The following is a 22,043-nucleotide window of genomic DNA, read 5'->3' on the forward strand; positions in this document are numbered from 1 at the left end:
ACCAAAACCCACAAAGATTTGGTTCTTTGTAAATTAGTTTGCACAGTTCTGTATACACAGCAGGAGCCTAAGCACAAATGTTAAGGGAACACTGCCCTCTTCTGGGAACATTGTAAATAGCAGCAGTATGACCAGATGTAGGCATAAAACCTAAGATTTTTCAGCTTGACAGAATCGTGAGGTTTATGTGACCTTTGTTAAGAAATCAAGGCACTTAATGCCTGGATTTAAATCTTGATTGGACTGAACTCATCTTGGGTGAAACTTTAAAGTATTAGACAGGAGAGGAAAAAAAATAAAACCTACACACAATACAATGTTGACATCCATCTTTTAACACCAACTGAGCTAAAACGCATTTGAAAACATGAGCCTCAGTGACCAGTATTCAACACTGCCCTATAATGGGGCCATGAGGATTTAAACTAAATAAAGTATAGAACTGCATTTTTAACTCCAGCTTCTCTTATAGCTTAGAGGGGCTGAAAAAAAAAAAAAAAAAAAAAAAAAAAAGTGACATTTTAGAATCTTACAAGTAATGAAAAAAGGAAAGAAAGAAGAAGAAGAAGAAGAAGAATCAAGCTTTTACAACTGTTTTATTACAATTTCTGATTTTTATTATCATACAGCAAATACAAGGACTGCAATAACATTGTCTGATTTTAGTGTGGCTTAACCTGACTGAGACAGCTATCTGAATATGCACTCGTGTTATCTTACACCTAGTATGCCACTCATAAGATGTGAGAATGGCAAAAGCCAGCTTTGATGTTAAAGTTGTCCATTATTGTGCGCTTTCAAAATTACTAGCGGTTGAGAACAGACCAGAGATAAACAGTACTTGCCCGCTAGCTTCAGCTTTTCCACGTACAATATATGTACCAAAAAAACAAAACCCCAAATTATTTTAAAGACAGTTTAAATGCCAGTTACGTCTGAAGGTTTGAACTGTGATAAGTCTGATTTTTTAAATTCTGATTCAATGCAGGCAACTACTGTTTGATCCAAGTCTTAGTGGTTGCTGTGCATCAGCTTCTACTTTTTGGCCATCTGAAGACGCTCACTCACGTTCTCCCAGTTGACTACATTCCAGATAGCATTCACATAGTCAGGTCGCACATTCTTGTATTGAAGGTAGTAAGCATGCTCCCATACATCAATACCAAGGAGGGGAGTGAGACCTAAGTGCCAAAAAAATACATAAAAAAAGGCCATGTGGCAGTTAGATGGCCAAGTCGCATTTATTCAATTTAGTTTTATTTATATGCACCAAATCACAAAAAGTCCAACTGACCTGTTGTCCCCTGCAAAGGATCCTGGTTAGCACAAGCAGCAATGCGAAGTCTTCCACTGTCCTTGTCAAAGCCAAGCCACCCCCAGCCTGAGCCCTGCACAGCCACCGTAACAGCAGACATCTTCTCTTTCATCTTCTGAAAGGAGCCAAAGTCCCGTTTGATTGCCTCCATTAGCTCTCCTACAAAGTTGTCAAACAGATGTGTATGCTTCAGTGAAATGGCACAACACATAAATTTCTTGACTGGAGTGTTTTCAGTGAAAGAAATGTTGCACTTATCCAAGTGATGATACAATTCGGTGACTGCAACCATTCCCCCAACTCTGAATAGTACTCATGGCCACTGATCAAATTTCATGACAATTTCCATATTAACAAAACTGAGCTTTAAGCCAGTTATTAGGAAATGGTGCAATTTTCAGTCATTATGTAACACTAAAAAAAAAACTCTGCAACCATATGAATCAACTTTTCAGCAAGTCATAAAATTAAGTTGCACATTCAATAAGAGTCAGCATGTCTCAGAGAAAAACCAAGTGATCTGATTAAAGACAAACAAGTTGATTGGCCATGAGTTGTCTTAGTCTGGTCATATACCGTTTTTTGTATTTTTGTGGATTTCTCTGTCTTACCTTGTGGTTCACCTCCACCATTTGGAGAGAGATTTGTCCAGAAGATGGTGTGGTTAATGTGGCCGCCTCCATTAAACTTAAGGGCAGGCTGGAGAGCAACCTGTGTTGTCACGTCTCCTAAAAATGTAAGTCAAATATACACAACATACAGCTTCTGTCAAACTCTTACACATTTATGTTTGGGGGAAAAATCTTTAAGGAAAAAAACTGTAACGTACATATCAGAATCTTAATTACAACTTCATATAGACAACTACTTTTAAAGTCTTCATTTTCAATTAGAGTCAAGTGAAGTGAAATATCATGCGACTCTGCCCATACCCTTTGCAAGAGCCTCCTGATACTTCTCTTCTGTAACATTTAGGTTGTTGACATATGTAGCATGGTGCTTGCTGTGATGCAGCTGCATGATCTCTGCACTGACGTAGGGCTCCAGGGCACCATAGTCGTATGTCAGGTCAGGGAGAGTATGCTTCTGCCTCGATGCAGCTACCTTGCTAATAGTGTGGCTGAGGCTGGCTGCACACCTGAAAAGAAATAATGAAGTAATACAGCATGAAATAAGGCATGACATCATGAAAATGTCATGACATCAGCAAGAAAACTGTAATTCAGTTATTTAGGGATACAGAAATTGAGATGTACCAAACAGAACTACTTTTAAACTATAGTTTTCTTATCAAAGAGTAATTTGTTAAGGAGCTATTGACAGGGCTGTGCAACTAAGCCGTACCAAATTACTTCCCTGCAGGGTATCAGAGGTAGGATTTTCAGTTAGTTTTAGCTTACTTAAGCAACTGACCTAAATGTCTGTTGTTGATACTGGATTTATGCAGCTCTTGAAGCACACTCATCTACATATTAGTTCACTGAACACATGATACTGGCTCAATATTAAGACATTCGGTTCATAACTTCATGCACGAGCTCATAACAGGATGATTACGCGTTTAATAAACAAAACCCTGTATTTAGTGCGCCATAAGCTAACCTAGCTGAGCTGCCAGTTAGCATTTCGGTTAGCTAACTGCTAGCTCTCAATAAGCAACTGTCACGTTCAAGAACAACTGCTGCTAGCAGAAGTCAAGAGCCCCGATTCCGTATGCACTCTGAGCACAGTACACGCACCAAATACTCAAGTGACAACAATCTTACCTGCGTATTTGTCCAGCTCTGCAAAGCATGTTCCTAATGCTGTTCAATGGACAGAATGAAGGAATACACACGCTGATAACAACTGCCCTTGAAATGTGCAATTTCAAGTTGACAGAGGAGGCGACCGTACCATTACATCTATGCTGTGGGGGTGTCCGGGAATTGGATAAACACAGGAGTCAACGGCTACATGTGACAACGACACACATTATTAGAGACACTTGGCAGATGAAAGAGACTGTATTAAAAACGCATCCCGATACTCTGGAATAATAATAAACAAAGCTCCTTACCTTCTGTATTATTTTGCAACTCCTCCCTCTAGTAGGTTTTCCGTAGCTTTAAAAAAGTGCATTATATCACTGTTATGAAAAAAAATATTTTTTTTTCTTCTCGTATATTTCATTTATTGTAAATCTATTCACTCTGTTTATTTATTGCAAAACAAAGCATATATTTAAAGGAGTAGTTCTTAATACATAATTAATACAAGCATAATTAAAAAAATAAAAAACTAACAGCAGAGAGTCACGTGAACGTTCTTCCCACAACAGTGGAGGCAATGGCGGAGATCGTCTATATTAAAATAATGGCGCACTAAGAAGCAAACAACGCTTGCTTAAAAGGGAAAACCCTCAGGTTTGAATTCAGAACACGGTGTCACTTCTGGTGGACACTAAACTGAGAACAATTCTAGCATGCACCAGAAGTGTCAACTTCATGGAACAACAGGAAGTTATTTCTGCAACAGAAATAAAAAAGAAAATATGGCTTATTATTTCACAATTTCGAGTTATTTTTTAGTCTTTTTGAAGTCTACATTTCAAGATCCTAAAAAGAAACACTTCTTTCTTCAATAGCAGAAACAAGTTTCGGTACAACTCACAGTCGATGATGCACCAAAGGCTAATGTCAAGGCACACTAAGGATTTCTCTACTCTAGATTTCTTTTATGAATTAATTCAAATAATTAGGTTTATAAAGACTCATAATAATTAAAAAAATATTTCTTCAAACTACTCCTACCAATAGTACAAAAGGGGGAGCTTTGTGCTGTGTATATATTTAAATACATTTGTTAACATAAATACATTAGTTAATAATTAAAAACATCCATTCATACAAACTAAGGCTAAAAATAATACAATAAAAATAGCAATGCGGGCATGAATTCATCAAAATCATATAAAAAATATCTACTGTTTACTGTTATTTGAGGGGTACATTTTATGATCTTAAAATCGCTGCGGAGTGAGAGGTCTCACTCTTTGCCTCTATCTGTGCTAGAACTCTGCAGTAAGGCAAGTGCAGCGCAGCGCCCAGCTACAGCCATTCTGTTTAGTCGACCGCGAGGAAGATGCTGTTGACCACGCCGAAGCGAGACGACTACAAATAACTTCCCCATAATTTTTAACCAAGTCGCAGGTTCTCGTTTCACAAAGAACCCCTGACACCAAGAGGATCCAGAAACATCGAAAGAAACTGATCTGGTAAGTGATTTTTCTTTGATGGCTGAAGGCCCGATATCTGCCACCCAGAGCCCGCTAGTTTCAGGAAAAGGAGTGCTAGGGAGGGAGTCATTTCCTTCACCGCCATTTTGTGATAACAAGGAGCGGAAAACCGATCCAAGACTTGTATGCTGCCAGGCTGGACATAGGGAAATAGTGAAGCTCGGTACTGCTGTTTCGTTACGTGTAGTTAGTTTGCTAACGGAAACAGCTAAACCTTATTAGCAGCCCAGTGTTAACCTTGGTTAGCATATTTTCCATTTCTCGCGGTCCGTTGCTGCTGCTGCTTGTCACACGAGCTAACACAAGGCTCGGCTGCTCTTATAAACTGCTAATATTAACTTTGATTTGGTTTTGCGGGATAGTTAATGTGTTCCTCACACGCCATCAGGGTCATCTATTAGCTGAAAGGCACAGCTTTTGTACCGAGTTAGCAGAGTTGCTGTACATTGTACTGCGTGTTGATAGCCATCGCGTTAAAACATGATGCAGTCCTTTAAGCACACAACCCCAAGCTGTAATTACTGCTGATTTCCTGTCGTGTTTTTACTTACAGGGTTCACAATGACCAACGAGGAACCTCTACCCAAGAAAGTGAGTTTCTTTTCTTATTCTAATGTACCCCTTGTAATTTGTTATGTGTCACGACCCTGCCCACCACCCTCCAAATATTCTAATGGGTTTCTTTATGTAACCAGTGCTTGGGTTTTCGTTCACACAGGTTCGCCTTAGTGAATCGGACATGAAGACTCTGACCAGAGAAGAGTTGTGTGCAAGGTAGGCAACAGCTCTGCTATTGGTGATTAATTATGTGGTAGGGGGAATTTGGTGTTTGTGTTTTGGATGAGCAGCTAAAACATGCTCTGCCCATCACAGGTGGAAACAGCATGAAGCCTATGTCCAGGTCTTGGAGGCGAAATATGCGGAGCTATGTTGTAAGTACACCTGCTATAAGACACGGTTATGTTTTAACCTTGTCAGCATCTCAACAATCACCATGTTTTTGCCCGGTGCTGCTGTCTGTGGCAGTCAGTGAAAGGAATTTTTCTGATATGTTTTGCATTTCTGCACCGCTTTTATCGCCTCAGCCAATGACGTTCCAGGGCTGAAGGAGTCGGAGGAAAAGCTCAAGCAGCAGCAGCAGGAATCCGCGCGGAGGGAAAACATCTTGGTCATGCGACTTGCCACCAAGGAGCAGGAAATGCAAGAGTGCACAGTATGTATTTATTCCTCTAATTATGCTTGACATTCAGTTTCCATTAGTACCACAGTTTGAGTACTTGATATATTTCTTATAGGAATATAGCCCTTCTAACATAATGTTTAAATGAGCTTTCTTTTATTAAGATTTCACCAAAAAGAACATCAGTAACTTTGTGAATGAGTAATGATGTTACAGGTTGCTATTAAACATGTCAAAACTGGGTAATTATTATGCTAAATTCTAAATTTAATAATACAAGTTTTCAAAGTGCAAAATAATTTAACTTTATTACTAAATTTAAATGAACTGAATAATTTGCAACACTCCAGCAGAGAGCTTTCCTTAGTAAACTGTTGTGATCATGGAAAAGAGGCTAAAAGTAAATTATTTCAAGCCAAGGCATCCTTTGCTCTTGCCAGATTGACAGCTCAGTGGATCAAACAGCTGCTTTATGGTAGCACATGCCATTCTTAAAGTGCAGCTGAGGTGAGCTCAACGCACAGGCTTTAAACTTGGAAACCCTGCAGTCACATTGAAATGGAAAGCATGGGGACACAGTTTTCAACAGAAATACCAGAATTTTAAGCTAAATGTGTTTGAGACACACACACACACACACACACACACAAAAAACCCAAAAAACAACAAAAATGGTTGATGTCATCATAACTTTGGCGGGTGAGTTTCATTTGTTTTGGACCAGTCTGATCTCCCCGGGCCTGGAAAGGCAGCTGTCAAATGATTGGAAGTAATTGTCACTTAGAGATTTTGTCTTGAAAACTTTGTAGATGGTAGGTACCAAGTGTTGCTCTAAGGTAACATGCTTAAATTGTTTGAGTCCACATCTTTAGATAACTTTAGCAGAAAAGTTGCCATCAGAAGATGGTGATTTCCAATTTTACACATTTTGTTTATTCTTTAAGAGGAAAAACACGGCTACTGGAGATCAGAGCCAAACCCAAGAATTTTCTCTTGAACCATGATAAAACACTTGTTTATCTGTTCCTGCCAGTCACATGTGTTTGTTGTATCCTGCAGACGCAGATCCAGTACCTCAAGCAAGTCCAGCAGCCGAGCGTGGCCCAACTGCGGTCGTCCATGGTGGACCCATCCATCAACTTGTTTTTCCTCAAAATGAAGGCTGAACTGGAACAGACTAAAGACAAACTGGAGCAGGCCCAAAATGAACTGAGTGCCTGGAAATTTACACCTGATAGGTAAAGACAATCAAAATAATCCCCCTCAAAAAAACAAAACAAAACAGAAAAGTCAAGACTTCCTCACGCCCCCCACCCTCACTCTCACTGCAGACATGCAGGAACAATGGTGGGGGGGAAGGCTGACAAAGTGCTGTACTCACCACGAGATTCAGACTTTACAGAAAGCCAGTCACTCCAAAAAAAAAAACAAACCCCAAACTGTTTTTGTACTCTTGCACTGTGCCAGCTACATATCACATAACCTAAAGAGAAAAGACAGTATGGTCAGGTGACACTTGTGTTTCAGCTCTCTCCCCTCGAGTTCCCCTCACCGTCCAAGGGCCTGAAGGAGTCCGGACTGTTCCTGAAGAGGTGGTCACTCGCTTCCCGACGTGGATATGGCCTCCCTGCCCCCACCGCTCAAACCAGACAGTTCACTTATTAAATAGGGGGGTTATGGTGGAGGTAATATGGAGGTTGAGTCAGGCAGGGAGGATCCCTAGCCTAAAACGGCAATTGAACATTTTAAAGACGATTCCCATACTTGGGTTAAAAAGACATTAACAGTGGAATAGACCACACAAAGACCTGCTTAGTCTGCCTGAGAAATGCAGAGACTGTTTGGACAGTCTAGATACATTCCAGTAATATGAGGAAAGTTTCTAGGATTTAAAAGTAAGACTTTGGGGGAAGAGCCACTAGAAATGACATTAAGACTGTGAGCGGAGCCAGATCCTCGGTCCACCAAGGACTATGGTTCAGGCATGAGGGTCCATTCGCCTGTGTCTTTGAGCATGGGCCTACACACGGTAGAGTGTATTTACTTGTTTTATTTTGTGACTTGTTTATTTTTATTGGCATTTAATTTGATTTTGTTTCTCTGAAACAAGCACTTACTGCAGTGTGTGTGTGAGCTAAGAAGCATGATTGGTCTTCCCTGAATACTTGTGTAAAAATATTCACATGGGATTTAATGCCGAATTAAGCTTTGCTTAATTTCTCCTACCAAAACACACTGCTGTAGGTGCACGGAGTCCTGTTTTCAATTTGTGACTAAAGCTGTCTTCAAGAAGTCATGTTATGAGTTTATGAGATTGTATTGATTGTATTTCTGTGTATTTTTGTGATTGACCAAACAATCTCTCCCTCAGCCATTTACACAAATAGATGATTATATTTTCCTTTCTCACCTGTGTAGCACAGCTCTTAACACTGTTCACGCTGTGAATCCCTCATGGGGTCTGTTTTACTTTTTCTGTCTTTTTAAAAAAAACAAAAAAACAACAACAATTTTTACTCTGCTCTCACACTAAAGTGGGGATGAGATCTGAGCATCTTAAAGCACATTTCCTCCTGCAGAGGCAGTAATGGTTATAATGAATAAGAATGGAGGAGAGTTCCAGTAAATGATACTGATGTAAATACATAATTATATATTAATTATAATTATAAGTAACATTTGTTCTTGATGCGAGTTCTGAGGTACTTTGAAGCTACCATCATCACTTTGCTTACTTTAATATTATGTTACTATTTTAGTGTCTTCTGACTATATAACATCTTTATTTATAGACCAAATGCATGGTGGTAAAAATGGTTTGAAGCATTACATGAAGTCAGTTATCTTTGGCTTCTTAATTAAGACCTTTTTAAAAGAACAACCACAATACCTACTAATGTAAAATGGTGTTCTGGACTGTTGCCCTGTTTCTTGACCTTTTGTAATGTTGAGAAAGCAGCACCTGAAGCTATTTGAGTTTACTGTTGAAGCACTTACTTTCTGTGTATTTCAAGTGGTTACAGAAAACCTGTGCCTGGTTTTGCAGTGCACATTTGCTTTTTGCTACTCATAGCTAAAGGTTGGTATTTAAATTGTCCTGGGTCACCCTAATATCACTCTGCTATGTTACATTTTTTTCATTGTGCTTGTTCCTCACACCCAGTGATGTAGCAAGATTATTTAAAATTGAAGGTTTGCTAGTGACCGAATCGATACTAAAATGCCCACCTTTCTTCAACATACAGTTAAAGTGTAACACTGTTTTGAGTTTCAGGAAAGTGGGGACCATTTTCAATACACATCATTCAACTTTTAATTTCACTTACAGAAAAAAGTCTGTTTTTTCCATTGATTTTTTGAAAGAACTAATTGACATGTGTTTGTACAGGATAGATTTGTGTCAGTGGGTTCCTGATGTTGTTTTGAAGTCTGAAAGATTTAATGACATTTGTGTTGTGGTTAGATCAGTTTACGGACAACCAAGTTGAAGAGTTTCTTTTGACCCTTGGCAAATCGCAAAGTGGGTCAGATCAATGGGACCTCTTTGCCTGTTGTTTGTCTCCTGGTTCACTGTGTGATGTGAGACTTGTTTCCCTTACAGCCAAACAGGGAAGAAACTGATGGCCAAGTGTCGAATGCTGATTCAGGAAAACCAGGAGTTGGGTCGGCAGCTGTCCCAGGGACGCATCGCCCAATTGGAGGCTGAGCTGGCCCTCCAGAAGAAGTATAGCGAGGAGCTTAAGAGCAGCCAAGACGGTGAGAACATTGCATCTATAACCAACAGCTTGGCCAACTCTGACCGTATCTCATATTTGCGCCATTAATCTTCTGACATTTGTGTTCATTTCTGACTTTGTTCTTTGTCTGTTCCTGAATTGTCACTCCCAGAGTTGAATGACTTTATCATCCAGCTAGATGAGGAGGTGGAGGGGATGCAAAGCACCATCCTCGTCCTGCAGCAACAGCTGAAAGAGACCCGTCAGCAGCTCTCCCAGACTCAAGGGTCTTCAGCTGGAGCAGGACCCAGTAGGACTTCACCCACTGCTTCCAGCTCATGTGCTGAACAATCTGCTCAGGCCGAGCAGGCCGGCGCACCCTCTGAACCAATGGGTAAAGACTACGGAAGGGTCTCCAATGGTCCAAGCAATGGCAGCTCATCCCAGAGGAGCGAGACCACTACACCCAGCCTGTACCGAGAGGTCAGCAGCACAGAGGAAGACTTTCCCATGTCCCCCATGGTCTCAAGCCCTGGCGAAGCTGAGACCAAACTCTCCAACCACTCAGAGGAAGTGACAGGGAGTCAGACTGCTGCTGGCAGAGTTGGAGGACCTGTGGGTTTCGGTAGCCAGCTGAGTGCGGGGTACGAGAGCGTGGACTCTCCGACAGGCAGCGAGACATCATTGACTCAGCACTCGAATGACACAGACTCCACCACCGACCCCCATGAGGACAAGGCTGCCCTGGTGACCAAGGGCAGCAGGACTGCTGGGTCACGGCACGCTCAGAACGGCCTGGACACCGGCACAAGCGATGGTGGAGTTTTGTAATGTACTTTGACATGTATTATCTGTTTGTTTGTTCGTTTTTCTTTTTTTTTATACCGTATACAGACATGGCAACAAATGCATAGTCTTTAACACAGCACTGCTGTCCAAGATGTTTTGTTTTCACCCTTCTCTCCCTGCCCATCGTGATGCCTCTGTCACATTTGTGTTGCTACACGGGGATATAACAGGAATGGTTTAATGTTAGATTTAAATTGCGTGGATGTTTGATTCTGATGTTTATTTGAGCACGTCTAGGCTGTTCTTGTTTTAGCTCTTGACACTGAAATCAGGCATCTGGTGTAAGTCATTGTCAAAGTCAGTAAAATCACTGAATTACAGTAGCTTCGCTATATTCAAGGTCATTTTTAGATGTTGACCTGTGTTTTCTTTTTTTTCTTTTTTTTTTTTTTTTTTTTTTTTAGTGCAATTTTAATTTTTCATTGGCAAAAAAAAAAATTCGGTTAAAAAAATTCTGTTGAAATGTGAGTAGTTCATATGCGATGTTCATATTATTCTGACTTCAGTCCTTTTCATGTACTGACCAAATACCAATAAAGATTTTTAATACTATGGCGTGAAACCCATTATTAACTAAATTGAATGTGGAAACTCATTATTTCACGTAGCCTTATAATCGGATGAGTCAGAGGAGACATAAACATGTAAAATGACTTGTGTAATTTCTCACAACCTGTGACAAAGCAGCATTTTCCCATGACTTGTTATTACCACAAAACAAAGGTTTTTGAGCTTGAAAAAATTTAAGCAGCACTTTTTAAAAATGTTTAAGAACCAATAAAACTCATTATGTGCCTTATGAAAATAAGATTAAAATCTTTCTGTTATACAACGTAGATTTCAGGCGTCAATTGGTTATGCTAAGAAGTAGAAAAAGCTAAAAACATGGGGTGCTAAAGTGCTTATAAATTTAAGTGCAAGCTTAACATGGCAATAATCCAATGGACTGTAAATATAAGTAAAGTATTAAATAGACTCCACAAAACATCCAAGGTAGTTAAAGGTATTTTTTTATGAATAAACATTTATCCTCCCAACCACATGGTGGCGCTGTGCCTCCCCGCCCCCTTCTCAGTTACACTTGTAGAAAAACAGTTGAGACGTCCACGCACTGTCAACAGCGCAGAGTGAGCAGACAGGAACAGCACTGTGAGCGAGGACTCCAGCTTCAAACACCTGCTTGCCAACATGAGCACCGACAGTGTCGCTATCGTTTCTGCTGCCCGGACGCCGATTGGTAAAGCCTAAACCACATTAAGTAAAAATATTCATTAAGAGCATCTCGCCCAACGTTGCTGTAATGCGGCTTACTGATGCAGACAGATAAACTGTACTGATTTCTGTTGTTAATACGTTTTTCGTTGCTAGCTTGTTTTGTGTATAGCATACTGCGTATATCGTGTACTATTTATTCTAGCACTAGCAGCTTTTGCTTTACATTTTTTTTAATTTCCTTAATTGGATCGTGTCCTTCAGTTCACGCCAAGTCATGCAGACCTGCTATTGGCTCGCTCTTATGTCTAGTGTTTTGCTGTCACTGATTGGTTCACTGGTCATAGTGCCACGGAGCACGAGACTGCTACCATTGGCTACCTACAACGTGCACCCTGAGTGGAGCAAGATGGGCGTGATTTCTTACCAGGATGTGATTATTTTTAAATTTGGCATTAAATTCAGTCATTTACCAAATTTTACAATGTGTATTATTTCATTCTCTGCAGATATAAACTATATAAAATGTCTTGATTTTGCAACTCTAACTTTGATATAGAGTTGAATTTGAATTAATAACTGGTAGTTCTTTCATCTGTATTGTCTTTATCTGGTTTTAAGCGTTTAAATTAAATATTTTTTGACTTTTGGAAAGCTGGCTGGACTTTTCAGGGGCTGAAATTGTGAAATTGTCAGAAAATATTTGTATATTCTATTTTGAATAGAATTAAATATACCTTATTGGCCTAAAAATGACTAACTCTTACCAGAATAACTCACCATGTAAATAAAAACATTTTGGAGTTCTTTACTTCTTCGTAAAACTAACTTTCCATTTTTATGAAGGGTCCTTGAACGGTGCTTTATCTACGGTGCCTCTACATGACCTGTGTTCAGCAGTGATCAAGGACGTCCTTAAGCGGGCTGGGGTGAAACCAGATGAGGTTTCTGAGGTTATCATGGGACATGTCCTAACAGCAGGTAGAAACTTTTGAACAAACTAAGATAAAAGAAAGGCAGATTTGGGAATATCTACTGTACATCAAAGATTTGACATGTTTGGCAATATTTCCAGCCAGTCATGAACCTTCTATAATTACATTTTTGCTTCTCTCTCTTTGAGGTCATGGGCAGAATCCAACACGTAAAGCCAGTGTTGGAGCAGGTATCCCCTACCCTGTCCCGGCCTGGAGCTGCCAGATGGTGTGTGGCTCTGGGCTAAAGGCTGTGTGCCTGGGAGCTCAGTCCATCCTGACTGGAGAGTCCACTGTGGTGGTGGCAGGAGGCATGGAGAGTATGAGCAGGGTAGGTAATGAATGAGGAAGGAAAGATATGAAAATGGAAACCGATCAGATTGTTTAGAGATTTTTAAAGTTTATTGTGCAAGTATGACAGTATGTATACTTGTACAGTATGAAAAATTGTTCAGTTTGAACTTAGTGATATTTACTTGACTGGTATATACCGCTTTTATTCTCAAAGCACTTTTCTAAAATGAAGCTGAATGTACTGCCATGTTATAGGTTGATTATTTGTGCTAAAAGTAGTTGAGTAGGTGTACCTAACAAAGTGGCCAGTCAGTGTATATGTTAAAAGCTTACCAATTAACTATTTCACCTGTGAACCTGTGTAAACAGGTAGAACCTCAGCATAAGAAACAATCTGCTTGTTTCTCCTTTGTATACTCAGGCTCCTCATACAGTGCATATGAGAGCAGGAGTGAAGATGGGCGATGCCTCCCTGCAGGACTCCATGGTGGCAGACGGCCTGACGGACATCTTCCACTGCTACCACATGGGAATCACAGGTTAGGATGTGGATCTGTTTTCACACAGCAGCCGGTGGTTGTATGCTGAATTGTATCACTCATTACTTCCTGTTTTGATTCTTCTTTATCAGCTGAGAATGTTGCAAAGCAGTGGGGTGTCAGTCGGGAGGAACAGGACAGGTTTGCTGTCCAGTCTCAGAGCAGAACAGAAGCTGCACAGAAGGCGAGGTACTTTGATCAGGAGATTGTCCCCATCATGGTGCCATCCAGAAAAGGTAGGTTTCTAATCCACAGTTCTATACAAGATAGTTATGATGATGCATATAGTGCAAACATGTTTCTCTGACCTTCAGGTCCAGTGGAGGTGAAGGTTGATGAGTTTCCTCGGCATGGTAGCAACATGGACAGCATGTCAAAACTCAAACCCTGCTTCGTCAAGGACAGCAGCGGCACTGTCACCGCAGGAAATGCTTCAGGTTCCAGGGTTATTCGTAAACCATCACTTACACTGAGATATCTGCCAGCAGGCTGGAGCAGAATTACACTGATATTTTGAAACCTGCTTTTATCTTTTCATAGGTATAAATGATGGAGCAGCAGCAACTGTGCTGATGAGCCAATCAGAGGCTGCACGGCGTGGCATAAAACCAATGGCCAGAATTGTATCCTGGGCTCAAGCTGGTCTCGACCCTTCTATCATGGGAACGGGACCAATACCAGCCATTAGGAAAGCGGTGAGAATTTTACAGCGATTAAAACATGATAATAGGAAGTTTATTTATGTATCTTTTACTACTTACAACTTTTATTTCCTCCCAGGTTGAGAAAGCGGGCTGGCAGCTGGACCAGGTCGACTTATTTGAGATCAATGAAGCATTTGCTGCACAGTCAGTTGCTGTGGTCAAAGAGCTTGGCCTGAATGAAGAAAAGGTGATTCTTAACAGTATTACTGTTTTGTAATCTTGTAAGAAAAGACCATATAAATTGGAAATTGATTTTGACTCAAGCCGATAATGTAATTGCAGCTACTGTGCAATTACAGTATACCATCTTTTATCTGGTTAGAATCAGCCTTAAAGAGTAAGTGGTGTTAATCATCCCTGTCCCTTTCTCTTCAGGTGAATGTGAGCGGTGGTGCCATTTCTCTGGGCCATCCTATTGGCATGTCTGGCTGCAGAGTGCTGGTGACCTTGCTGCATGCTCTCCAGAGGACCGGAGGCCGTAAGGGAATTGCATCTCTCTGCATTGGTGGAGGAATGGGTATCGCCATGTGTGTTGAAAGAGTCTGAGACAAGTACCTCTGTGCTGTTTAATATATTGCACTTGATCTCATCTTTTTTTTTTTTTTTTTTTAATGGATACTGAAAATCATTGTTTACACAACAGGGTTAATACGCAAAAGAAAGTTTACTTATCTTCTTTACATCACAATACTTGAGGCAAAACTGAGCGTGTGCTTTAATTCTCACTGTGATCTTCATTTTAAACTCAACTGTCCTCAGGTTTTAGCTTTTGAATTTTGTGAATTAATGATATAAGTCTTGTCAGTACAAATATGTAAATCTAGCATATACTGATGGCTAATGTGTAATACCAGTAGCAGCTTAAATATAACAATGCTGGTAATATGACACTGAGCCCATATTACATTCAATAGTTGTCAAGCAGACAACTAATAATGTTCCATTTAAAAACCAGCTGCTATCAGTTACTTATACAGCCAAATAAGGTTTAACACTAACTCTGTAAAAGATAGTTTTTAGTACCAAGTATGGACAAGCATGTTACTGTCTATGAAGAATTTAATTTATTCCTAATCTTATAGGATTTTAAATACGCTTGCTCTAAAAACCTGAACATTCCAGTATCTTCCCATGTGGAATAAAGGGACCTTCTCAAATTGTGTAGGCAGTAGCCTTCAAACAGATAAGTGCCATAAGTATGCTTGCCTTCTCTAACCTCGTGCTTCCTGTACATGGGCATGTCTGCAGATATTTTTCCTGTAATCTGAGAAATTAAAGATTTATAAACTTGAATGTGTTTGAAAGTTATTATGAAGGGAGTACTCCAGCAGTCATTTACAACCATCTGAGCTTTATTAAGTGTCCAAAAAAAAAAGCAATCGCTTACAGTTCTTCTAGAAGACAGAGCTCCAAAGGCAGAGGGAGTGGGAGAACAGTAAACAGGCAACGTGCACAGCCTACACTAGAGCAACAGCCATGGAGAGCTTCTCGAGTATAAATACAGAAGTTGAATCTATTGGGACCAATTTGGAGCCTCTTAACCCTGCAGAGATCCAGACTCCACAGCTTCCTGGTACGAATGCCCGCCCTCTTTCGGCTCTGGGAACAGTTTGATAAGGTCATCGATGCGGAGGATTGTGATGGCAGCTTCGGTGGCGAACTTGAGGCTCTTTGTCTTAACCATCGTGGGTTCGTAGACACCGGCCTGACGGTTATCTCTGGGTTTGCCATTCACCAAGTCCAGACCAATCCTAAAGGACAAGGGAATCAAAAATATGCAAATTTACTTAGCGTCCAAGACAGATCAACTTCAAAACAAAATCTTACTTTAATACAGTTCTGTCTAAAAAAAATATATCTAATGTAAAAAGATGGCATATTTAAACAGTTTAAAGACAAAATAGGCAAACCTAACAGCAGATTAACTTTAGGATCAAAACTGACAGACCCAGGACCAGAGACAAACCACAGACAGTGTAATTACATGTTATTAGTGTGCTCATCTAAGGACTAATATATGCCATTCAGTTTAGTAAAAACTGAATAGAAAGGCCTAGTAAGCAAACTCACAGCTGAGGCAAGACTCACCACTTAAGATTCTTGCGTTCAGGGTTAACCTGAGCCTCATTGTGGAAGGCCCGCAGCTTGGCCACCAGGTCAGTTGAGTCCTGTGCTGCGTTCACAGCCAGCGTCTTGGGGATGACGAGGAGAGATCGAGCAAACTCTGCAATAGCCAGCTGCTCTCTGGAACCCTAAAAAGATTGAAGCAAATTGATGAGCACAATTTACTTTAATTTAAAGAGAAAAAAGAAAAAAAAAAAGCATCAACCCCAGATTGAGCTGCTAGCTCACCATGCTGGTAGCATAGTTCTCCAGATAAATTGACAGGGCTGCCTCCACAGCACCACCTCCGGGTACTACAGACTTTGACTCCAGCACCCTCTTGACCACACAGAGAGCGTCATGCAGTGAGCGTTCCATCTCGTCACACATGAAGTCATTAGCTCCACGCAAAATGATGGAGGCTGATGTGCGTGCTTTGGTACTGAGGGGAAAGAAAGTCAGAAAATATAGTGATCAGAATGAGAATCAACTCTAGATGTAGAAACGAAAAAAGGACTTTAAAATCAAATACAAAATGATCAAATCCAAAACTAGAACTTGATCCCCCGCAACAAACTTTGTTTGTAGAGACAAGAAGAAGAGCCAAACCTGTCCTTTAGGTCTGTAAACTTTCCCTGGGTATTCAATTAATTCAAAGAAAATGTAGTCCTCACATTTCATGTTGCTGTAACATGAAGTATGTTACAAAATCTTGCATAAGGCATCTGATGTCAGTTACAGACTCATTCTGGAAGTCATTATCTCTGAAATAACTTCTGAGGCTCTCAACTCATCTGCTAGCCATATTTCTTGGCATTTGACTGATATTTTTCTTGTTTGTTTGTTTTTTGGTCCACGTCCACAGTATGCTGTGCTATCAATGCAATCAATTTGTTTCCAGTTGTCATACAGTGGTTTACAAGCCTACAGCAACTCATTCAAGTTAAACTGGGCCAACACGCAGTATCAGAATAAACGGAGAAACTCAATACCCTAGAAGTATTGAGGCTCTAAACCCTTTAATGCTAAACTTGAAAATATATGGCTCATTCAAACTGACCATGCCATTCAATCACTTCAATTTTCATCAGAAAAATGTCACCCTATTCCAAGTGCATTTGTATTATTCCTAATCTCCACTCAAAAACAACGCATACAAACACATAGCTGTCTCATCTGTAAACATGACTGACTTTTTCAAAGCTAACTGCCAGGATAAACAAAAAACAAAAAACTGGAAACTGCCAGTGCTGCTACTCAGCCTCCTAGCAAAATCTAAGCTATTTTTTAGAAAAGTCACTGAGACAAACTCAGATTTTGAGTAGATACACCAATGGAACCAATTTCAAAATCCTGCATTACTGTTTTACTCAAATTACTGCATTTACAAATTTGGGTGACTATGCCACGCACCCGGCAGGGTGACGACAATATGACATCAGCCTTACAAAAAAAAAAAAGAAAAAAGAAGGAGGGGTCTTATTTGGACAATTATTGTACAAGGGAAAACCCTCAACTTTAGCCAAAGCTGTAGAAGAGGTGCACTTAATCAAATCCGCTGTACTCATGCAACTTACTTAATATTGCTTCACCACTACTCAAGCAGCTGCTAGTTCTTATTTCTTACTTTTTGACAAGGATGAGCTCGTCATCGCAGATGCGCTCCTGGACAACCTCCTCAGCTTGGCCAAGCATAGTGGCCTCAAACGTCTCCTCTCCTTCCAGATTGGTCAGAGAAGGGCAGATGGTGGCTATGAATGGACAAACACAGACAAGGTCAAACATGAATATTTGCTGGTGGAAACTCTAAATTTAAGTGTGTGACAGACGCATCTAAATGCATACATGGATATTAAGAGCAGTAAATGCCGATCGACACAAACTGCAGCTTACTTCTTTCTTACCTCCTGTTGCCTTTGCGATGCGTTTGAGGTCCCTCTTCAAAACTCGTCTAACAGCCATGGCTCCCACATCCACAAAATACTTCAAACACATGTCATCAATGCCACCAGTGGTCAGTATAACATTTGCGCCTGATGCCAAAATCTTCTGGATCCTCTCCTTGGTAATATCAGATTCCCTGGAACCACACAAAATACATATTTAGTTTTACCTCCACATTTCCTTTGTGTGGAGCTTTGTTATCAGTTTCACAATAAGCTGCAATACTTTAAACAGTATAATTATAAAGACATGCGATGCACAAAGTGTCCGGCCAACATTAGTAGTCATGCATCTCAGAGAAGAGCTGCTGCCTTCACATGTGGCTGCTTATGATATCTCCCACGCGTATCACTGTGTCAGCTAATGATGAAGCAACACAGTAAATTTAATGGGATGATTCTTAAAAATGTGTCTGTTTAAAGAAAAAGAAAAAAAATGTTCAAAAGTCACCTTTGTCTGATCTGGTCGAGCTTCTCTGGGTCGTTAATAATAACTTGTACACCCATCTTCATTTTGGTCTTCTGCAGGCTGAAGTCCAGGCAAGCGATCTTGGCATTAACGACACGCTTCACCATGCCTGTGACACAATACATCATTTTAAAAATCCAAAGGACAATAAAAATTCATTATGAGAAAATTATAAAAACAGTTACAAAACCGTTTGAAGGGAAAAACGGTCCCTGAACTATTCTACTGTCAGGCCAAAAGAAGCTTTGCCACAGTTCACAAACTGCTGTGACCATCTTTCTCTTAGCCATGGTTACTGTCTCCCACGCGTATCACTGCATACACCATCAGGAAAGACATAGCAGCAAATTTAAATGGGAGTCTAATCAAAAGAAATCACCAACATTGTGCAAATCCTCACTTTTTACACTTAAAATCCATGAATTTCAGGCTTTGTGACAGACATACCTTGTGAACCGACTGTGCAGTTCAGTGCATACCCGTTGACCAAGAAACTCTCCTTCTGACTGCGGCCATGGGCTTTCAGCACATTAACTGAGTTGATGGGATATTTAGCTACCCCCTTGCTGTCCACAAACTTCACAGCCATGGCAGCATCCACCACCATGTTAGCAAAGAAGTCTGCATCACTGAAGGCTTGGGTCAAGGCAGATACTTTAGAGAGTGAGAAGAGCTTTCTGCACATGCAAAATATAAACACTGGTAAATTTTGCTGATTTCCTGCAAACAAATCAAGGATACACTCCGATGATTTTGGAAGACATGGAGGTCTTAGCGGCGTTGATTAAGCATTCTCTTCCCAGGTCGTCTGTTCCAATAGTGAGGTTCTCAGTAATGTAGCGGACTGCTTCTCTAAAAGATAACGGCAAGTTTGAGCATCACAAAACTGCAACAGACCCTAGATGATCTTATTTGGATGATTTTACATTTAACATCATCTTACTTGCAAGCCAGACGGTATCCACTGATGACTGATGTGGGATGAATTTTCTGCTTCACCAGCTCATCGGCACTCTTGAGCAACTCTGCAGCAAGAATTACCTGAGAAAGAGAAACGCAAACAATGAGAGCTAAAAGCTGGGAACTAGTTTATTTTCTATCAACAATAAAACTCAAAAGATACGGATCATGCTCTGTACCATCATTTCTTTAAGGATGGCAGAAATGAGGCTGCTCGACCCTTTCAGATCATGATGGACAGTTTCTCTTTCCTGTTAGCATAGCCACACACCCGTAATAAGAGGCAGGTGCATAGTACTAAAACAGGATGCTGCAATTCAGTTTCTGAAGCTCTGTATTATGTAAAATCCAACAAATTAGCTGCATTCACAAACACCAGTGGAGCTAGTGGTAGCTACTCACCACAGATGTTGTCCCATCGCCAACCTCCTTGTCCTGCAGATCAGCCAGTTCACACAGGACCTTTGCAGCTGGGTGCTCCACTTCCAGCAGCTTCAGGATGGTTGCTCCATCATTGGTGATGGTCACGTCCTGTCGAAACAACCACAAAACACAACTGATAAGCAACTATGGCTTTTATGTGGTTATTATAGTTTCTGCCTCATGATCTAAACCTATGCAGTGTTGACGCTTCAGTTCAGTTTTATTGGTTTTTGTAAGAAGTCTGGCTGCTGCATTTTGCACAATCTTAAGTTGATTTCTTCATGTATTTGATCGCTAATCTAAACCTTCTGTTTACTTTAGTTTACTACAGTAACCTTTGTTTAATGGCATATAAACAGAGCGTGATACAAAAGGCTTCCAAACGTGATACTGACCCCGATATCGTCCACCAACATCTTGTCGAGGCCAACGGGTCCGAGCGAGCTCTTGACGATGTTGGCGATGGATGCTGCGGCCATAACTGCAGAAGCAAAAAGGACGCTGTAACTAGCGAGCGTGAAGCAACAAGTTCAATGCATCTAAAGATACTAGGCACATCCTTTGACCCTTCGGACCTCAGTCAGAGGGATATGCTGTCATTTCATTCAGAGGGGCGCACATTCAGCTCGCCACACCTTCAGACCATGACAGAGTTTTTCTATCCCATTAGCATAACCCTCCATTCATTGTAGTGCGAGTGGACGGTACTAAAATGGGATTTAGACAATTGCAACACGTGCTGCAAGAGTTGAGACAGAACAGATTTTCAGTGCTGTAGTATAATGATAATACTAATAATAATAGTAATAGACAGGAAGCACAATCTCTAAGTTAACATTAGCTAGCATTAGCGTGATCCACACGTGTGTTGCATGAAACCGTTCTCCTGCCCGTTATAATAAACACATAGCAGAGACGCTAATTTTGTCTCACGGACAAAGTTAAGCAGCGCATAAACTCACCATTTTGAGTGCGAACAGATTGGCCAGTTGTCCTCTGGCCGAGCACATTTAACGGACCGTCTAATAGCGACATTTTTTGGACCACCGCACAACCGAGAAGAAAGGAAGCTGCGCAGTGCACTATGGGTAAACCGGTACTGGGAAGAAGGTTCGAGAAGAAAATATCTTAAAAATCTCGATCTTTTCAGTATGGGAGCTTTTAATTGTGTTGTAGAACTCGCTATTAAATGTTTTACATTTTTTCACGTGATGTCGTTCCCTTTTTAAATTACAAATCAACGTTTTTGTTGAGTCATTTCTTATAAACTTCATTTCCCAGCATGCCCCAAAACAACCGCGCCGCGCCCTAGTTCTTCTTCTTGGTTCTTCCGAAGCTCTAAAGCTGTTTGTGCGCCTGCTACTGTTGATACTGTGGTTATGCGGATGAATATCCTATTTTTTGTCGACTTTTTCCTTAGTTTCATGCGGTATTTTCTTTATTTTTGTATTGAAAGATGAATATTTGTTTGTATTTATTTTTGGTCAGTACATCAACAGAAAGTTAAAACTATTTGAATTATTTTTATATTTGCTTTCACTCACAAATTCCATATACTCAATTTCATAATATGTTTAGCGACGAGACAAATTAGTGGCTTGGAAATAATATATTAGAGATGATATTTCCATTTCAAACACATTTACTTTCGAATGGCTTAAATATTTTTATTTACAAAATCATGGTGAAACAAAAGTACACCCTCTTTAAATTCTGTTTCACATTTCAGGTTAATAATCTAGTCCTTAGCAGATCTTAAGATTAGGTAACTACAACCTCAGATTAATTATAAAACATGACATATGCCGTTATGTTTATTTATCAAAAACTAAGCCAAGATGAAGAGTGAAAGCAGTGATTGGAAATCTAAGTACACCCTTACTTTAAGAATTAAGAGGGAACAAGTATGACATGTTTGGAAGAAAAAGAAAAGCCTCTTCTTTATAAAAACAAGATGGCAGCATGGTTTATGTTTGCAAAGCTGCATCTGAACATACCTCAAACCAAATGTCAAGTATGCGGTGGAAGGTTGATGATTTGGGCTTGTTTTGCAGCCACAGGGCCTTGACATCTTGCAGTCACTGA

General features: G+C 40.3%; 4 protein-coding genes and 1 non-coding gene across 5 annotated transcripts; 2 read left to right on the plus strand and 3 right to left on the minus strand.

The window, feature by feature from the left end:
• Positions 1-577: 577 nt before the first annotated feature.
• Positions 578-3,241, minus strand: sod2 (superoxide dismutase 2, mitochondrial). The gene is made up of 5 exons (XM_031727687.2): positions 3,082-3,241; positions 2,248-2,453; positions 1,927-2,043; positions 1,295-1,474; positions 578-1,181 (listed from the first exon to the last, which is right to left on the minus strand). Exons 1-5 carry the CDS (start codon positions 3,108-3,110, stop codon positions 1,036-1,038), a joined length of 678 nt encoding a protein of 225 aa, XP_031583547.2. The 5' UTR covers positions 3,111-3,241; the 3' UTR covers positions 578-1,035.
• A 1,133-nt stretch (positions 3,242-4,374) lies between these two features.
• On the plus strand, positions 4,375-10,915 carry LOC116310771 (WT1 associated protein). Its single transcript, XM_031727686.2, has 8 exons — positions 4,375-4,571; positions 5,146-5,183; positions 5,311-5,366; positions 5,466-5,524; positions 5,678-5,805; positions 6,832-7,010; positions 9,374-9,528; positions 9,661-10,915. The coding sequence occupies exons 2-8, from the start codon at positions 5,154-5,156 to the stop codon at positions 10,317-10,319; spliced, it is 1,266 nt and encodes a 421-aa protein (XP_031583546.2). The 5' UTR covers positions 4,375-4,571; positions 5,146-5,153; the 3' UTR covers positions 10,320-10,915.
• A 504-nt stretch (positions 10,916-11,419) lies between these two features.
• acat2 (acetyl-CoA acetyltransferase 2) lies at positions 11,420-15,353 on the plus strand. The gene is made up of 9 exons (XM_031727690.2): positions 11,420-11,574; positions 12,396-12,530; positions 12,673-12,854; positions 13,239-13,356; positions 13,449-13,592; positions 13,671-13,793; positions 13,897-14,051; positions 14,137-14,247; positions 14,436-15,353. The coding sequence occupies exons 1-9, from the start codon at positions 11,526-11,528 to the stop codon at positions 14,604-14,606; spliced, it is 1,188 nt and encodes a 395-aa protein (XP_031583550.2). The 5' UTR covers positions 11,420-11,525; the 3' UTR covers positions 14,607-15,353.
• A 38-nt stretch (positions 15,354-15,391) lies between these two features.
• On the minus strand, positions 15,392-20,993 carry tcp1 (t-complex 1). The gene is made up of 12 exons (XM_031727688.2): positions 20,921-20,993; positions 20,354-20,439; positions 19,938-20,066; positions 19,519-19,616; positions 19,317-19,427; positions 19,023-19,204; positions 18,558-18,684; positions 18,068-18,243; positions 17,791-17,914; positions 16,413-16,605; positions 16,149-16,312; positions 15,392-15,811 (listed from the first exon to the last, which is right to left on the minus strand). The coding sequence occupies exons 1-12, from the start codon at positions 20,991-20,993 to the stop codon at positions 15,598-15,600; spliced, it is 1,677 nt and encodes a 558-aa protein (XP_031583548.1). The 3' UTR covers positions 15,392-15,597.
• On the minus strand, positions 20,541-20,678 carry LOC116310804. Its single transcript, XR_004198743.1, has one exon. It is a non-coding gene; the product is annotated as a small nucleolar RNA SNORA29 (small nucleolar RNA).
• Positions 20,994-22,043: the final 1,050 nt, after the last annotated feature.

This window comes from Oreochromis aureus, linkage group 15 (genome assembly GCF_013358895.1).
Source record: "Oreochromis aureus strain Israel breed Guangdong linkage group 15, ZZ_aureus, whole genome shotgun sequence".
NCBI classification, from domain to species: Eukaryota; Metazoa; Chordata; class Actinopteri; order Cichliformes; family Cichlidae; genus Oreochromis; species Oreochromis aureus.

Coding starts and splice junctions, on each gene's coding strand:
- sod2 (XM_031727687.2), bottom strand. CDS start 3,110: ATGCTTTGCAGAGCTGGACAAATACGCAG. Junction 2,454..3,081: donor AGAGCTGGACAAATACGCAG/GTAAGATTGTTG, acceptor ATTTCTTTTCAG/GTGTGCAGCCAGCCTCAGCC. Junction 1,182..1,294: donor TCCTTTGCAGGGGACAACAG/GTCAGTTGGACT, acceptor TTTGGCACTTAG/GTCTCACTCCCCTCCTTGGT.
- LOC116310771 (XM_031727686.2), top strand. CDS start 5,154: ATGACCAACGAGGAACCTCTACCCAAGAAA. Junction 5,367..5,465: donor AGAGAAGAGTTGTGTGCAAG/GTAGGCAACAGC, acceptor TGCCCATCACAG/GTGGAAACAGCATGAAGCCT. Junction 5,525..5,677: donor GAAATATGCGGAGCTATGTT/GTAAGTACACCT, acceptor TTATCGCCTCAG/CCAATGACGTTCCAGGGCTG.
- acat2 (XM_031727690.2), top strand. CDS start 11,526: ATGAGCACCGACAGTGTCGCTATCGTTTCTGCTGCCCGGACGCCGATT. Junction 13,357..13,448: donor CTACCACATGGGAATCACAG/GTTAGGATGTGG, acceptor CTTCTTTATCAG/CTGAGAATGTTGCAAAGCAG. Junction 14,052..14,136: donor TACCAGCCATTAGGAAAGCG/GTGAGAATTTTA, acceptor ATTTCCTCCCAG/GTTGAGAAAGCGGGCTGGCA.
- tcp1 (XM_031727688.2), bottom strand. CDS start 20,993: ATGTCGCTATTAGACGGTCCGTTAAATGTGCTCGGCCAGAGGACAACT. Junction 20,067..20,353: donor TGTTGGTGGACGATATCGGG/GTCAGTATCACG, acceptor TTGTTTCGACAG/GACGTGACCATCACCAATGA. Junction 18,244..18,557: donor CTCGACCAGATCAGACAAAG/GTGACTTTTGAA, acceptor GTGTGGTTCCAG/GGAATCTGATATTACCAAGG.